The sequence below is a fragment of the Pezoporus wallicus genome, unplaced genomic scaffold (assembly GCF_028554395.1).
Source record: "Pezoporus wallicus isolate ANWC-B61680 ecotype Strahan unplaced genomic scaffold, APGP_CSIRO_Pwel_v1 contig_11810, whole genome shotgun sequence".
NCBI classification, from domain to species: domain Eukaryota; kingdom Metazoa; phylum Chordata; class Aves; order Psittaciformes; family Psittacidae; genus Pezoporus; species Pezoporus wallicus.
In genome coordinates, this window is record NW_026635254.1 from 1 (window position 1) to 15,565 (window position 15,565).

Genomic DNA, 15,565 nt, shown 5'->3' on the forward strand with positions numbered 1-15,565 from the left:
GACCCAATCGACCCATTTAAAGACCCCATTGCCCCATTTAAGGACCCAATCGACCCATTTAAAGACCCCATTGCCCCATTGGAGGTCCCCATGGGGCTGCAGGTACCTGTTGAGGGCGTTGCACATCTCAATGGTGACCAGCACGGACAAGGCCATGGTCATGGGCACCGGCGACTCGAAGATCTCGCAGTCCAAGCCCTCGAATTCCACGTTGTGCTCCCCACATTGCATGAAGTGGGTCTGGGGTAGGGGGGGACAGCAATGGGGTCACCATAGGGTGGCCAACCCGTGGTCAATGGGGCCCCATCGGTCAAGCCATGGTCAACGGGGCCCCATCGGTCAAGCCATGGTCGATGGGGTCCCATTGGTCAACCCATGTTCAACGGCCCCATTGGTCAACCCATGGTCAATGGGGCCCCATCGGTCAACCCATGGTCAATGGGGTCCCATGGGGCTCCGGCACTCACCAGTTGGTGGTAGCTGACGTTGGGGCCATCTTCAGCGAAGAGGAACCACCACGCGGCCGCGCCGACAGTGGCGGCACCGACGTAGCCTATGGGGAGAGGGAAGCACCATGGGGGTCAGTGGAGGAGGCACCATGGGGTCTACAAGGGATCATGATGGGCATCTCCAATGCTCTACAATGGGCATCTCCAATGGACATCTATGATGGTCTACAATGGGCATCTCCAATGGGCATCTACGATGGTCTACAATGGGCACCTCCAATGGGCATCTCCAATGGACATCTATGATGGTCTACAATGGGCACCTCGAATGGGCATCTACGATGGTCTACAATGGACATCTCCAATGGGCATCTACGATGGTCTACAATGGGCACCTCCAATGGACATCTATGATGGTCTACAATGGGCACCTCCAATGGACATCTACGATGGTCTACAATGAGCACCTCCAATAGACATCTATGATGGTCTACAATGGGCACCTCCAATGGGCATCTACAATGGGCACCTCCAATGGACATCTACGAATGGGGTAGAGTGGGGTATAAGTGGGTTAGAGTGGGGTACAATGGGATGCAATGGGGCAGAGTGGGGTATAAGTGGGTTAGAGTGGGGTACAATGGGATAGAGTGGGATGCAATGGGATACAATGGGATTCAATGCGGTAGAGTGGGGTATAAGTGGGTTAGAGTGGGGTACAATGGGATAGAGTGGGATGCAATGGGATTCAATGGGGCAGAGTGGGGTATAAGTGGGTTAGAGTGGGGTACAATGGGATAGAGTGGGATGCAATGGGATACAATGGGATTCAATGGGGTAGAGTGGGGTATAAGTGGGTTAGAGTGGGGTACAATGGGATAGAGTGGGGGGAGTGCAATGGGATACAATGGGATGGGGTCAATGGGGTAGAGTGGGGTATAAGTGGGTTAGAGTGGGATACAATGGGATAGAGTGGGATGGATTGGGATTCAATGGGATTCAATGGGGTAGAGTGGGGTATAAGTGGGTTAGAGTGGGGTACAATGGGATACAATGGGATTCAATGGGGCAGAGTGGGGTATAAGTGGGTTAGAGTGGGGTACAATGGGATAGAGTGTGATGCAATGGGATACAATGGGATTCAATGGGGTAGAGTGGGGTATAAGTGGGTTAGAGTGGGGTACAATGGGATAGAGTGGGATGCAATGGGATACAATGGGATTCAATGGGGCAGAGTGGGGTATAAGTGGGTTAGAGTGGGGTACAATGGGATAGAGTGGGATGCAATGGGATACAATGGGATTCAATGGGATACAAGAGGATTCAATGGGATAGAGTGGGGTACAATGGGATTCAATGGGGCATAAGTGGGATAGAGTGGGATACAATGGGGTATAAATGGGATAGAGTGGGATACAATGGGACACAATGGGGTACAATGGGGTATAAATGGGATAGAGTGGGATGCACTGGGGTATGAGTGGGATGCACTGGGATATAAGTGGGATGCAATGGGATAGAGTGGGATATAGTGGGGTGCATGGGGTGTAATGGGATAGAGTGGGATAGGGTGGGATACAATGGGGTATAAGTGGGATAGAGTGGGATAGGGTGGGATACAATGGGGTATAAGTGGGATAGAGTGGGATAGGGTGGGATACAATGGGGTATAAGTGGGATAGAGTGGGATAGGGTGGGATACAATGGGGTATAAGTGGGATAGAGTGGGATAGGGTGGGATACAATGGGGTATAAGTGGGATAGAATGGGATAGGGTGGGATACAATGGGATCTACTGGTCCATAGTGATCTATAGGGTTCTATAGAGGTTCATAGGGGTCCACAGAGGTCCATGGAGGTCTATAGAGGTCTATAGTGGTCTAGGTCTCTATTGGTCTATAGAGGTCGCTACTGGTCCATAGTGGTCTATAGAGTTCTATAGGGGTCCATAGAGGTCTATAGAGATCCACAGTGGTCTATAGGGGTCTATAGGGGCCCATAGTGGTCCACAGTGGTCTATAGTGGTCCATAGTGGTCCATAGTGGTCTATAGTGGTCCATTGGGGTCTATAGTGGTCCATAGTGGTCTATAGAGTTCTATAGGGGTCCATAGAGGTCTACAGAGGTCCACAGTGGTCTATAGTGGTCTATAGTGGTCCATTGGGGTCTATAGTGGTCTATAGTGGTCCATTGGGGTCTATAGTGGTCCATAGTGGTCTATAGAGTTCTATAGGGGTCCATAGAGGTCTATAGAGGTCCACAGTGGTCTACAGTGGTCTATAGTGGTCCATTGGGGTCTATAGTGGTCCATAGTGGTCTATAGAGTTCTATAGGGGTCCATAGAGGTCTATAGTGGTCTATAGTGGTCCATTGGGGTCTATAGTGGTCTATAGTGGTCCATAGTGGTCTATAGAGTTCTATAGGGGTCCATAGAGGTCTATAGTGGTCTAGGTCTCTACCGGTCTACAGAGGTCGCTACTGGTCCATAGTGGTCCATAGTGGTCCATAGTGGTCTATAGGGGTCTCTAGCGATCTCTAGGGGTCTGTAGGGGTCTCCAGGCGCCCATAGGGTCTCACCAGACGACCTCTCCCACGTTGGAGGAGATGAGGTAGCGGATGAACTGCTTCATGTTGTTGTAGATGGCGCGGCCCTCCTCGACGGCCGCCACGATGGTGGAGAAGTTGTCGTCGGCCAACACCATCTCCGAGGCCGTCTTGGCCACGGCCGTGCCCGAGCCCATGGCGATGCCGATCTCGGCCTTCTTGAGCGCCGGCGCGTCGTTGACGCCGTCACCGGTCTGGAAAGTGGGGGGAGAACGGGGGGGATCCATGGGGATGGGGAGGATGGGACAACCCCCCCCCCCCCATGGTTCGCGGTGGGGATGCAGGGGGTTGGGATGGGGATGGAATGGATGATGATGGATGAAGGTGGGGCTACAATGGGTGTTGATGGGTCTAGAATGGACGATGATGGATGGAGATGGGGCTACAATGGGTCTAGGATGGGTCTACAATGGGTCTAGAATGGGTGGTGACAGGTCTAGAATGGATGATGATGGGTGGTGATGGGTCTACAATGGGTCTTGTATGGGTCTACAATGGGTCTAGAATGGGAGGAGATGGGTCTACAATGGGTCTAGAAGGGGAGGAGATGGGTCTACAATGGGTCTAGAATGGGAGGAGATGGTTCTACAATGGGTCTAGAAGGGGAGGAGATGGGTCTACAATGGGTCTAGAATGGGTGGAGATGGGTCTACAATGGGTCTAGAATGGGAGGAGATGGGTCTACAATGGGTCTAGAAGGGGAGGAGATGGGTCTACAATGGGTCTAGAATGGGTGGAGATGGGTCTACAATGATGGCCATGGATCCCCCATGGAATGCAATGGGTCCGCCATGGAATGCAATGGGTCTACCATAGAATGCAATGGGTCTACCATGGAACGCAATGGGTCTACCATGGATACCAACATCTCCCCCATAGAATACAATGGGTCTACCATGGAACGCAATGGGTCTACCATGGAACGCAATGGGTCTACCATGGATACCAACATCTCCCCCAGAGAATACAATGGGTCTACCATGGAATGCAATGGGTCTACCATGGAACGCAATGGGTCTACCATGGATACCAACATCTCCCCCATAGAATACAATGGGTCTACCGTGGAACACAATGGCTCCCCCATGGAATGCAACGGCTCCCCCATGGAACGCAACGTCTCTACCATGGACGCTGATGGGTCTATGTCCCCCCCCTTGGAACTCAATGCCCCCCGCCACGACCGGCGCCTCACCATGGCCGTGATCTCGTCGAAGGACTGCAGGAACTCCACGATCTTGGACTTGTGGGTGGGCTCGACGCGGGCGAAGCAGCAGGCGCGGCGGCAGGCTTCGCGCTGCTCGGCCGGCGGCAGGTCATCGAACTCGCGGCCCGTGTAGGCCTTGCCGGCCACGTCCTCGTCCTCGCCGAAGATGCCGATGCGGCGGCAGATGGCGATGGCCGTGCCCTTGTTGTCGCCCGTGATCATGATGACGCGGATGCCGGCGTCGCGGCACAGCCGGATCGAGCCCATCACCTCCTTGCGCGGCGGGTCCAGCATCCCCACGCAGCCCACGAAGGTCAGGTCCACCTGGGGGGTATGGACGCTGGTAGGGTTGGGGACCCATAGAAGTGACCCCATGGGGTGCGTAGGGGTGTAAGGACACCATAAAACGACCCAGAAGAACCCCATGGACCATTCTAGGGGGTCGACATGGGACCAAGAACCCCATTGAGATGACACCAACCAACATTGAAGACCTAAAGATCAACCAGATGTGGGTGTCTATGGGTTATATGGGACCAAAACCCCATTGAGATGACGTCAACCATCGTTGAAGACCCGAAGACCACCAAGTTATGGGTGTCTATGGGTTATATGGCACCAAAACCCCATTGAGATGACGTCAACCATCATTGAAGACCCAAAGACCATCAATATATGGGTGTCTGTGGTCCATATGGCACCAAGACCCTATTGAGATGACATCAACCCCCATTGATGCCCCAAAGACCATCGATATGGGGGTCAATATCAACAGAAGACCCCACTGACGACCCAAAGACCACCAAGTTATGGGTGTCTACGGTCTACATGGAACCAAGACCCCATTGAGATGACATCAACCATCATCGAAGAGCCAAAGTCTATGGCCCATACACCCCAAGACCCCATTGATGCCCCAAAGACCACCAAGATAGTGGTGTCTATGGCCCATATGGGCCCACCCCACACCCTCCAGCCCCATAGATCCCTACGGAAGCCCCATACCTCGTAGTCGACGAACTTGGTGGAGTCCTCGAGGACCATGTCCTCCCTCTTCGGGGGGGTGTCGCGGGTGGCCAGCGCCAGGCAGCGCAGGGTGTCCCTGCCCGTGCCCCACTCCTTGATGAGGGCCAGGATGCGGTCCTTGACCCCCGGCGTCAGCGGCACCCGCGCCGTGCCCACGCGGACGTAGCTGCAGCGGTCGATGACGCCCTCGGGGGCGCCCTGAATGGGGGGTTATGGGGCGGAGTTGGGGTTATGGGGTGGATGGGATATGGGGTATATGGGGTATAGGGTGTATGGGATATGGGGTGTATGGGATATGGGGTGTATGGGGTATAGGGTGTATGGGATATGGGGTATATGGGGTATAGGGTATGGGGGTATGGGATATGGGGATATGGGGTATATGGGGTATGGGATATGGGGTGTATATGGGGTATATGGGGTATAGGGGGTATGGGATATGGGGTGTATGGGATATGGGGTGTATGGGGAGGGTGTATGGGATATGGGGTATATGGGGTATAGGGTGTATATATGGGGTGTATGGGGTATAGGGTGTATGGGATATGGGGTATATGGGGTATAGGGGGTATGGGATATGGGGTGTATGGGATATGGGGTATATGGGGTATAGGGGGTATGGGATATGGGGTGTATGGGATATGGGGTATATGGGGTATAGGGGGTATGGGATATGGGGTGTATGGGATATGGGGTGTATGGAGTAGAGGGTGTATGGGATATGGGGTGTATGGGGTATAGGGTGTATGGGATATGGGGTGTATGGGGTATGGGGTGTATGGGGTATAGGGTGTATGGGATATGGGGTATATGGGGTATAGGGGGTATGGGATATGGGATGTATGGGGTATAGGGTGTATGGGGTATGGGGTGTATGGGATATGGGGTGTATGTGGTATAGGGTGTATGGGATATAGGGTGTATGGGGTGTATGGGATATGGGGTATATGGGGTATAAGGTGTATGGTGTATGGGATATGGGGTGTATGGGGCATAGGGTGTATGGGATATAGGGTATATGGGGTATAGGGTGTATGGGATATATGGGATATATGGGATATATGGGATATGGGGTATGGGGTCTATGGGATATGGGGTATGGAGTATATGGGGTCTATGGGGCCTATGGGGTCCATGGGCTCTATGGGGTGCGGGCCCCACCTTGACGAACATCTTGTTGCCCACGGCGGCGCGCGAGGCCTTGGCGGGGAGCAGTAAACGGACATGGACTTCCGGTCCCGGGAGAACTCCAGCGTGAACTCCTTCTTCATGAGCTGCTTGATGACCTGGGGGCCATGGGGGGCCATGGGGGTCAAGGGGGGGCGATGGGGGGCAATGGGGGGCGATGGGGGGCAATGGGAGGCGATGGAAGTCAATGGGGGTCAATGGAAGTCAATGGGGGTCAATGGAAGTAATTAGGGGCAATGGAGGTCAATGGGGGTCAATGGGAGTCAGTGGGGGTCAATGGAAGTCAATGGGGTCAATGGAAGTCAATGGAGTCAATGGGGGTCAATGGAAGTCAATGGGAGTCAATGGGATCAATGGGGTTCAATGGAAGTCAATGGGGGGCAATGGAAGTCAATGGGGTCAATGGGGGTCAATGGAAGTCAATGGGGGGCAATGGAAGTCAATGGGGGCAATGGGGGTCAATGGAAGTCAATGGGGGCAATGGGGGTCAATAGGGTGATGGGGTCAGTGGGGTCAATGGGGCCAATGGACTCAACGGGGACCCAATGGGGCCGATGGGATCAATGGCACCCAATGGGCCATGGAGACGCCCATTGGAGACCACCAAGACCACGGGGTGAAGCCTTGCCCCATAGGGCCCCATAGTAGGGGGGGGGTCCCATAGGGCGCTGTGGGGCGCTGTGGGGCACTCACGGCGTTGCAGGCGTTGGCGCGCTCCACCTTGGAGAGGCCGCGGACGTCGGTGCCGAAGACGTTCATCTTCTCCACGAGGCACGTGAGCGCCGTCTCCGTGGCCTCCCCCACCTTCTCATAGACCCCCTTGGACTATGGGGGGGTATTATGGGATGTCAGTGGGGCAGGGGGGATCTATGGGGCAGGGGGGAGATCTATGGGGGGTGTGTGGGGGTGAAGTTATGGCGGGTGTGGGTTGATGCATGGGGGGTGTGGGTTGATCTATGGGGGTGTGGGGGTCAGTCTATGAGGGGTGTGGGTCAATCTATGGGGTGAGGGTTGATCTATGGGGGTGTGGCTCGATCTATAGGGGATGTAGGGGTCAGGCTATGAGGGGTGTGGGTCAATCTATGGGGGGTGTGGGGGTCAGTCTATGGGGCGTGTAGGTCAATCTATGGGGGTATGGGTCTATCTATGGGGGTGTGGGTTAATCTATGGGGTGTAGGGGTCAATGTATGGGGTGTATGGGTCGATCTATGGGGGTGTGGCTCAATCTATGGGGGTGTGGGGGTTAGTCTATGGGGGGGTGGGGGGCGGGGGTCGATCTATGGGGTACGGAGGAGATCTATGGGGATGTGGGGGCAGATCTATTTGGCAGGGGGGGAGATCTATGGGGGGTGTGTCAGTCAATGGGGTGCGTGTGGGTTGATCTATGGGGCACATGTGGGTCAATCTACGGGGCAGGTGTGGGTGCATCTATGGGGCAGGTGTGGGTGGATCTATGGGGCAGGTGTGGGTCAATCTATGGGGTGTGTGTGGGTCAATCTATGGGGTGTATAGGTCCATCTATGGGTCAGGTGTGTGTGGCTCTATGAGGCAGGTGTGTGTGGCTCTATGGGGCTGTGGCTCTATGGGGCAGGCGCGTGTGGCTCTATGGGGCCGGTGTGGGTGGATCTATGGGGCAGGCGCGTGTGGCTCTATGGGGCAGGTGCGTGTGGCTCTATGGGGCAGGTGCGTGTGGCTCTATGGGGCCGGTGTGGGTGGATCTATGGGGCAGGCACGTGTGGCTCTATGGGTCAGGTGCGTGTGGCTCTATGGGGCTGTGGCTCTATGGGGCAGGTGTGTGTGGATCTATGGGGCAGGCGCGTGTGGCTCTATGGGTCAGGCACGTGTGGCTCTATGGGGCAGGTGTGGGTGGATCTATGGGGCAGATGTGGGTGGATCTATGGGGCAGGTGTGTGTGGCTCTATGGGTCAGATGTGGGTGGATCTATGGGGCAGATGTGGGTGGATCTATGGGGCAGATGTGGGTGGATCTATGGGGCAGGTGTGGGTGGATCTATGGGTCAGGTGTGGGTGGCTCTATGGGGCAGATGTGGGTGGATCTATGGGGCAGGTGGGGGTGGCTCTATGGGGCAGGTGTGGGTGGATCTATGGGGCAGATGTGTGTGGCTCTATGGGGCAGATGTGGGTGGCTCTATGGGGCAGATGTGGGTGGATCTATGGGGCAGATGTGGGTGGCTCTATGGGGCAGATGTGGGTGGCTCTATGGGGCAGATGTGTGTGGCTCTATGGGGCAGGTGTGTGTGGATGTGATGGTGGATCTATGGGGCAGATGTGGGTGGTATGGGGCAGATGTGTGTGGCTCTATGGGGCAGATGTGGGTGGATCTATGGGGCAGATGTGGGTGGCTCTATGTGGGTGGCTCTATGGGGCAGATGTGGGTGGATCTATGGGGCAGATGTGGGTGGATCTATGGGTCAGATGTGGGTGGCTCTATGGGGCAGATGTGGGTGGATCTATGGGGCGCTGACCTCGTTGTAGTCGAGGGAGGAGTCGTTGCAGAGGGCGCAGATGGTGGCCAGCTCCACCAGGCCGTCGAACTGCCCGGCCTTGATGGGCTTGTCCTGCTTCATCCTGGGGTATTATGGGATGGGAGGGGGATATTATGGGATGGGAGGGGGATGGGAGGGGATATTATGGGATATTGTGCGGTAATGTGGGGTTATAGGGGATAATATGGGGTAATATGGGGTAATATGGGGTTATAGGGGATAATAGGGGATAATATGGGATAATGGGGAACATTATGGGATATTATGGGATAATATGGGGTAATATGGGGTAATATGGGGTAATATGGGGTTATAGGGGATAATAGGGGATAATATGGGGTAATATGGGGTTATAGGGGATAATAGGGGATAATATGGGATAATGGGGAACATTATGGGATATTATGGGATAATATGGGGTAATATGGGGTAATATGGGGTAATATGGGGTTATAGGGGATAATATGGGGTAATATGGGATAATAGGGAATATTATGGGATGTTTTTGGATAATATGGGATAATGTGGGGTATATTGGGGTATTATTGGGGTATTATGGGGTAATATGGGATATCATGGGATATTATGGGATAATATGGGGCAATATGGGATAATACAGGATAATATGGGGTAATATGGGATAATATGGGATATTATGGGATATTGTGGGATAACATGGGGTATACTGGGGTATTATTGGGGTATTATGGGGTAATGGGGGTAATATGGGATAATATGGGATATTATGGGTAATTATGGGGTAATATGGGTTATTATGGGGTACTATGGGGTGCCATGGGTTATTATGGGGTGCCCTGGGGTATTATGGGATGGGGGCACTGACACTTCGCCCTCGGGCGCGTAGGTGGAGCCGGTGATGGAGAACTCGTTGAGGGCGCAGGCGTCGCCGTCCACCTTGTCCACGACGAACATCTGCACCCAATGGAGCCCAATGGCACCCAATGGCACCCAATGGAGCCCAATGGCACCCAATGGCACCCAATGGCACCCAATGGAGCCCAATGGCACCCAATGGAGCCCAATGGAGCCCAATGGCACCCAATGGAGCCCAATGGAGCCCAATGGAGCCCAATGGCACCCAATGGAGCCCAATGGCACCCAATGGAGCCCAATGGAGCCCAATGGAGCCCAATGGAGCCCAATGGCACCCAATGGCACCCAATGGCACCCAATGGAGCCCAATGGCATCCAATGGCACCCAATGGAGCCCAATGGCACCCAATGGCACCCAATGGAGCCCAATGGCACCCAATGGAGCCCAATGGCACCCAATGGCACCCAATGGAGCCCAATGGAGCCCAATGGCACCCAATGGCACCCAATGGTACCTAAGGGACCCAATGGCCCCCAAGGGCACCCAATGGTACCTAGGGGACCCAACAGCACTCAATGGCACCCAATCCACCCAATGACACTCAACGATACCCAATGACACCCAATGGCACCCAATGGTACCTAGGGGATCCAACAGCACCCAATGGCACCCAATGGAACCTAGGGGATCCAACAGCACCCAATGGCACCCAATGGTACCTAGGGGACCCAACGGTACCTAGGGGACCTAACAGCACCCAATGGCACCCAATCCACTCAATGACACCCGATGGCACCCAATGGCACCCAGTGGCACCCAATGGCACCCAATCTACTCAATGACACTCAATGGCACCCAATCCACTCAATGACACCCAATGGCACCCAATCCGCTCAATGACACTCAATGGCACCCAATCCACTCAATGACACCCGATGGCACCCAATGGCACCCAATGGCCCCGAAGGGCACCCAACGGCGCCCACCTTGCAGACGGACATCTGGTTGGTGGTGAGGGTGCCGGTCTTGTCGGAGCAGATGACCGAGGTGCAGCCCAGGGTCTCCACCGAGGGCAGGCTCCGCACGATCGCGTTCTTCTTGGCCATGCGGCGCGTGCCCAGCGCCAGGCACGTGGTGATGACGGCGGGGAGGCCTGGGGACACCGGAACGGCACCCAAATGGGACCAAAACGGGCACGAAGAGACCCGAAATGGGCAGGAATAGACCCGAAATGGGCACGAAGAGACCCAAAATGGGCACAAATGAAACCAAAACGGGCAGGAATAGACTCGAGATGGGCATAAATAGACCTGAAATGGGCACAAATTGACCCGAAATGGGCACAAATAGACCGGAAATGGACATAAATAGACCCGAAATGGGCACAAATTGACCCAAAATGAGCACAAATTGACCCAAAATGGGCATGAATAGACCCGAAATGGGCATAAATAAACCCAAAATGGGCACGAATAGACCCGAAATGGGCACAAATAGACCCAAAATGGGCACAAATAAAACCAAAATGGGCAGGAATAAACCCGAAATGGGCACAAATAGACCCGAAATGGGCACAAATTGACCCAAAATGAGCACAAATTGACCCAAAATGGGCATGAATAGACCCGAAATGGGCACAAATAGACCCGAAATGGGCACAAATAGACCCCAAATGGGCACCCATTATTGCCCTCAAGACCCCATTTAAGCCCCATTATCGACTCAAAGACCCCATTTCACCCCATTATCGACTCAAAGACCCCCTTCCACCCCATTATCGACTCAAAGACCCCATTTAAGCCCCATGATCCACTCAAAGACCCCATTTCACCCCATTATCAACTCAAAGACCCCATTTCACCCCATTATCGACTCAAAGACCCCATTTCACCCATTATCGACTCAAAGACCCCATTTAAGCTCCATTATCGACTCAAAGACCCCATTTAAGCCCCATTATCGACTCAAAGACCCCATTTCACCCCATTATCGACTCAAAGACCCCCTTCCACCCCATTATCGACTCAAAGACCCCATTTCACCCCATTATCGACTCAAAGACCCCATTTCACCCCATTATCGACTCAAAGACCCCATTTCACCCCATTATCGACTCAAAGACCCCATTTCACCCCATTATCGACTCAAAGACCCCATTTAAGCCCCATTATCGACTCAAAGACCCCCTTCCACCCCCATTATCAACTCAAAGACCCCATTTCACCCCATTATCGACTCAAAGACCCCATTTCACCCCATTATCGACTCAAAGACCCCATTTCACCCCCATTATCGACTCAAAGACCCCATTTCACCCCATTATCGACTCAAAGACCCCATTTCACCCCATTATCGACTCAAAGACCCCATTTCACCCCATTATCGACTCAAAGACCCCATTTCACCCCCATTATCGACTCAAAGACCCCATTTAAGCCCCATTATCGACTCAAAGACCTCATTTAAGCCCCATTATCGACTCAAAGACCCCCTTCCACCCCATTATCGACTCAAAGACCCCCTTCCACCCCATTATTGACTCAAAGACCCCATTTAAGCTCCATTATCAACTCAAAGACCCCATTTAAGCTCCATTATCAACTCAAAGACCCCATTTAAGCCTCATTATCGACTCAAAGACCCCATTTCACCCCATTATCGACTCAAAGACCCCCTTCCACCCCCATGATCCACTCAAAGACCCCATTTCACCCCATTATCGACTCAAAGACCCCATTTCACCCCATTATCGACTCAAAGACCCCCTTCCACCCCATTATCGACTCAAAGACCCCATTTCACCCCATTATCGACTCAAAGACCCCATTTCACCCCCATTATCGACTCAAAGACCCCCTTTCCCCACCCCATTGCCCCCCCCTCCATCTTCCCCGCTTGCCACCTTCGGGAATGGCGGCGACGGCGAGGGCGACGGCGATCTTGAAGTAGTAGATGGCGCCGCGGATCCAGGACCCGCCGTGGACGGGGTCGTTGAAGTGGCCGATGTTGATGAGCCAGACGGCGACGCAGATGAGGGAGATGACCTTGGAGAGCTGCTCCCCAAACTCGTCGAGCTTCTGCTGCAGGGTGGTCTTGTCCTGCTCCGTGGCCGCCATCTCGTCGCGGATCTTGCCGATCTCCGTGTTGACGCCGGTGGCCACCACGATGCCCACGGCTTTGCCGGCGCCGATGTTGGTGCCCTGTGGGGGGGGGGGGTATATGGGGTATATGGGGTGGGGGGGTGTATGGGGTGTATGGGGTATGGGGTGTATGGATATGGGATATAGGATATGGGATAGATGGGATATAGGATATGGGATATAGGATGTATGGGATATAGGATATGGGATATATGGGATATAGGATATGGGATAAAGGATATATGGGATATGGGATATAGGATATATGGGATATGGGATATGGGATATGGGATATAGGATATATGGGATATGGGATATAGGATATATTGGATATGGGATATGGGATATAGGATATATGGGATATGGGATATAGGATATATTGGATATGGGATATGGGATATTGGATATGGGATATAGGATATATGGGATGTAGGATATATGGATGTGGGATATAGGATATATGGGATATATGGGATATGGGATATAGGATATATGGGATATTGGATATGGGATATAGGATATATGGGATATAGGATATGGGATATATGGGATATAGGATATGGGATATAGGATATATGGGATATAGGATATGGGATATATGGGATATAGGATATGGGATATAGGATATATGGGATATGGGATATGGGATATAGGATATATGGGATATAGGATATATGGATATGGGATATAGGATATATGGGATAATGGGATATGGGATATAGGATATATGGGATATTGGATATGGGATATAGGATATATGGGATATAGGATATGGGATATATGGGATATAGGATATGGGATATAGGATATATGGGATATGGGATATGGGATATAGGATATATGGGATATAGGATATATGGATATGGGATATAGGATATATGGGATATATGGGATATGGGATATAGGATACATGGGATATTGGATATGGGATATGGGATATAGGATATATGGGATGTGGGATATAGGATATATGGGAATGGGATATAAGCATATGGAATATGGGATATCGGGATATGGGATATGCAATGTTGGATATGGGATGTGCGATATGGGATATTGGATATGTGATATAGGATCCATGGATATGGGATATAGGATATGGGATGTACGATCTGGGATCCATGGATACGGGATGTGGGATATGGGATGTGGGATCCATGGCTGTCACTCACGGAGAAGAGCATGTTCTTCTTGTCCTGGTTGACCGCTCGTGGGTCGGGGACGGGATCCGTGTGCTTGATCACCGAGACCGACTCACCTGGGACCAGTACGGACCAGTATAGACCAGTACTGACCAGTATGGACCAGTATGGACCAGTATGGACCAGTGCCCCCCCCCGTACCGGTCAGGATGGACTGATCCACCCGCAGCGTTGTGGACTTGATGGAGATGATGCGGATGTCGGCTGGGACCTTGTCTCCAACTGGGGGGAACTGGGAATTACTGGGATCCATACCCATATATCCAATATCCCACATCCATACCCATGCATCCCATACCCCATATCCATACAACCCATACCCTGTATCCATGTATCCCATATCCATATTTATATACCCCATATCCATATATCCCATACCCCATATCCCACATCCATACGCATATATCCCATATCCATATATCCCATATCTGATATCCATATCCATATATCCCATATCCATACTCATATATCCCATATCCATATATCCCTTATCTAATATCCATATCCATATATCCCATATCCATACCCCCATATCCATATATCCCACATCCGATATCCATATCCATATATCCCATACCCCATATCCACATCCATACATCCCTTATCCAATACCCATATCCATATATCCCATACCCCATATCCACATCCATATATCCCTTATCCAATACCCATATCCATATATCCCATACCCCATATCCACATCCATACATCCCATATCCATACCCCTATATCCCATATCCTTATGTCCCATACCCATATACCCCTTATCCGATACCCACATAGCCCCTATCCATACCCCATATATCCCATACCCCATCTCCATACCCATGTATCCCGTATCCGTATATCCCATACCCCATATACCCCATGTCCACATCCGTTTATCCATGTCCTATACCCCATTCCTAGATCCCATACATCCCATACATCCCATATATCCCATACCCATATATCCCATATTGATATAGCCCTTGTATCCCATATATCCCATATAAATCCTATATATCCCCTATACCCCCTGTACCCCAAATCCCCCCCATCCCATGGGGCGCCCCTCACCGGCCACCTCGGCGATGTCTCCCGGCACCAGATCCCGTGCCTTGATCCTCTGCACGCTCTTCCTGTCCGAGCGGTAAACTTTCCCCATCTCCGGCTCGTACTCCTTCAGCGCCTCGATGGCGTTCTCGGCGTTCCGCTCCTGGGAATCCAGCGGGAATCCAGTGGGAATCCAGTGGGAATACAGCGGGAATCCAGCGGGAATACAGCGGGAATGGGATGGGGATGCCATGGGAGACGTTAACGGGACCTCGAGGGGTGTTGGGGATGAAGGGGACGCCATTGGGAGGTTGGGAATGCGATGGGAATGCCATGGGGATACAACGGGAATGCAATGGGAATAGAAGGGGAAT

The 15,565-nt window shown here is 52.4% G+C and overlaps 1 protein-coding gene across 1 annotated transcript; it reads right to left on the reverse strand.

Annotated features, from left to right (window-relative positions):
- Positions 1-106: 106 nt before the first annotated feature.
- LOC130601898 (sarcoplasmic/endoplasmic reticulum calcium ATPase 1-like) lies at positions 107-15,318 on the reverse strand (the record flags this gene model as incomplete). Its single annotated transcript, XM_057414307.1, is given in 15 exon segments — positions 107-240; positions 468-564; positions 3,026-3,246; positions 4,248-4,583; positions 5,265-5,483; positions 6,447-6,496; positions 6,499-6,571; positions 7,167-7,298; positions 8,959-9,061; positions 9,824-9,912; positions 10,801-10,967; positions 12,717-13,014; positions 14,127-14,212; positions 14,298-14,378; positions 15,216-15,318. Coding segments are annotated over 15 exon segments (2,174 nt in total), but the record flags the coding sequence as incomplete, so codon positions are not given.
- Positions 15,319-15,565: the final 247 nt, after the last annotated feature.